The sequence below is a fragment of the Diachasma alloeum genome, unplaced genomic scaffold, assembly GCF_001412515.2.
Source record: "Diachasma alloeum isolate Michigan unplaced genomic scaffold, Dall2.0 Dall_scaffold_00771, whole genome shotgun sequence".
NCBI lineage: Eukaryota > Metazoa > Arthropoda > Insecta > Hymenoptera > Braconidae > Diachasma > Diachasma alloeum.
In genome coordinates this window covers 193,062-195,546 of record NW_021680901.1, presented here as the reverse complement: position 1 = coordinate 195,546, position 2,485 = coordinate 193,062, and the positions used below count along the sequence as shown (strand labels likewise).

Below are 2,485 nucleotides of genomic sequence, written 5' to 3'. Positions count from 1 at the left end.
CTGCGTCTGCAGCGCGTCAGCCCAGATGGAGATGGCATATGTGAGCACTGACATGACCACCGACGTCAGCAATGCTCGTCGCCTTTGCTTCGAACCTCCCATATTGGGCATGTGACGTGATAAGGCGGGTCTAACTCCAGACGCCTTATTGCTCACATGCTCTGCTTGCTGCTTGAAGTTCAGTCGTGCATCGATCATTACCATCAGATACCGAATGAGCGGCTGAGAGGTTAGGTCATAGTCACCGACATGCAGTGTGATCGTCTCAACAATTTTCCTGCTTGTAATCAACACAGCCTCGGTTTTATGTTCCGCCAGGCCCACGCCAACTGTTTCCATCCAGAGGCGGACTACTTTACCGTGAAGTATTACTTCGCGAGGGGGGTTCTCAGCTGTTTGCTCTTCCACTCTTTCCATCCAATGTATATCCCCCTAACCTGCTAAGATGTTATGTGTGATTAGGAGATATGATTCCAAATAGATTTCTCACCTATACTGCAACCATGCGCGTGCGTTCCTCGTTTCTGAGTTCCTTCATGACTTCCGCCGCAAAGTTGCTCGTTGCGTCCCAGGCTGTCTGTGATGACAACATTGTTTCTACTAGATTCTCGGGCGAGACTTTTCTTCCCAGTTCAGTCTCCCCAGTATCCCGGATGTCACTGAAACGGGGGCATGTGAAGAATACGTGCTCCGCGTTCTCGTCCACTTCTGCGCAGGTGGGACACTTCGGGGAATCTTCATGTTTGAATTTGAATTTCCGGAAGCAACCATGTCCTGAAAGCATTTGACAAAGATAGTAGTTTATCTCTCCATGGTCTCGACTTACCCAGGCAGCCACTTACGGGATCAGGCGATAGGTCCATCTCCCCTTGGTCGAATCGGACCATTTCTGCTGCCATCGGCTCAAGCTGTTTTTTCTCTCTTGGATTTTCAATTCTTCGGGATTCAGCACTTCTGTTCTCTTCCGTTGATACAGGGATCTTCGCTCCTCAGCTAATACTTCTATCGGTATCATTACTGAGATGATGCAGACTGCGTCCTCAGATACCGTCCGGTATGCACTCGCTACTCTGAGGGCACTCAGCCGATAAACAGGTGCAATTTTACGGCGAGCTTCTTGCAGTTGCAGAACGTCAGCCCAAATGGAAATACCATATGTAAGCACTGACGTCACCACTGAAGACAGCAGCGCTCATCTCCGTTGCTTAGGACCTCCGATATTGGGCATGAGGCGTGCTAAGGTGGATCTGACTCCAGATGCCTTGGTTCCCACATGCTCCGCTTGCTGCTTGAACTTGAATCGGGCATCGATCATTATTCCAAGATACCGAATAAAAGGCTGAGATGTGATTTGGTAGTCACAAATTTGATACTCTCCAATTTCTTCCTACTAGTAATTGAGCATTGCTTCCGTTTTATGCTTCGCGAGTTGCAATCCCACTAAATCCATCCAATGATGTATCCTCCTGAATGTCGTATCGAGGATGGAGTTGATTTCCTCCAGGTGCTTCGCCACAATCACCACCGCCACGTCATCCGCAAATGCCACGAGTCTCACCTCAGTTGGCAATGCTATCTTCAGCAATCCATCATACATGATGTTCCACAAGAGAGGGCCCAGTACCGAGCCCTGTGGTACCCCTCCGGTTACTTGGTACTCTTTAGGGCCGCTCTCTGTGTCGTACTTGAGAACTCTGTCGGTGAGGTAGCTAGCTACCATCTTCCGCAGATACCCTGGGACGATCGTCCCCTCGAGAGCCTCCACAATGCAGTCCCACCTGGCTGAATTGAAGGCGTTCTTGATATCTAGCGTCGCCACCAGGCAGTATTTTTTCGTACCTTGTCTCCATCTTCTCCCAGAGATCGCCTCCTTGGCGGTGTTGACGACGAGGTCAATGGCGTCGATGATAGAGCGACCTCTTCGGAAGCCATATTGGTTATCAGCTAGCAGCGGTTCTACTGCTGCTTCTATCCTTCTGTGGATGATGCGCTCGAGGATTTTATCAGCTGTATCTAGCATGCAGAGTGGGCGATATGGTAATGGCTCGTCCGGTGGCATCTTCCCTTTGAGGAGGAGCACTAGTCTCTGCTGCTTCCACTTGGTGGGAAAGGTGCCTTCCTCCAGACATGCATTGTATACATCCAGAAACAGTCCTGGTGCTACATTGATCGTTGCTTTTAATGCAATATTGGGGATTCCATCAAGGCCAGGAGCCTTGGTGTTTCCCACTCTGTTACAAGCTTCCTTAAGTTGTTCCTCCATAATTGGTGGGATCGATGTCTCCATGCTGTGCTCCGTGGACTGGCGGAGTTCCGGTTGTTGGGGGAACAACGCCGTTACAATCTTCTCCAGGAGCTCGGGGCATGACGGAGATGGCATTGGCTGGCTTTTTAGCCGTGTCATAACCACCTTCTACGGTCTTCCCCACGGTTCACTCTCGACTTCGTCGAGGAGTCCAATCCAGCCTTGCTTCTTGCTCTCCTT

General features: G+C 50.3%; 1 protein-coding gene across 1 annotated transcript; it reads right to left on the bottom strand.

The window, feature by feature from the left end:
* Window positions 1-490: 490 nt before the first annotated feature.
* On the bottom strand, window positions 491-899 carry LOC107044633. The gene is made up of 2 exons (XM_015266580.1): window positions 827-899; window positions 491-774 (listed from the first exon to the last, which is right to left on the bottom strand). The coding sequence occupies exons 1-2, from the start codon at window positions 897-899 to the stop codon at window positions 491-493; spliced, it is 357 nt and encodes a 118-aa protein (XP_015122066.1).
* Window positions 900-2,485: the final 1,586 nt, after the last annotated feature.

Coding starts and splice junctions, on each gene's coding strand:
- LOC107044633 (XM_015266580.1), bottom strand. CDS start 899: ATGGCAGCAGAAATGGTCCGATTCGACCAAGGGGAGATGGACCTATCG. Junction 775..826: donor TCCCGTAAGTGGCTGCCTGG/GTAAGTCGAGAC, acceptor AAATGCTTTCAG/GACATGGTTGCTTCCGGAAA.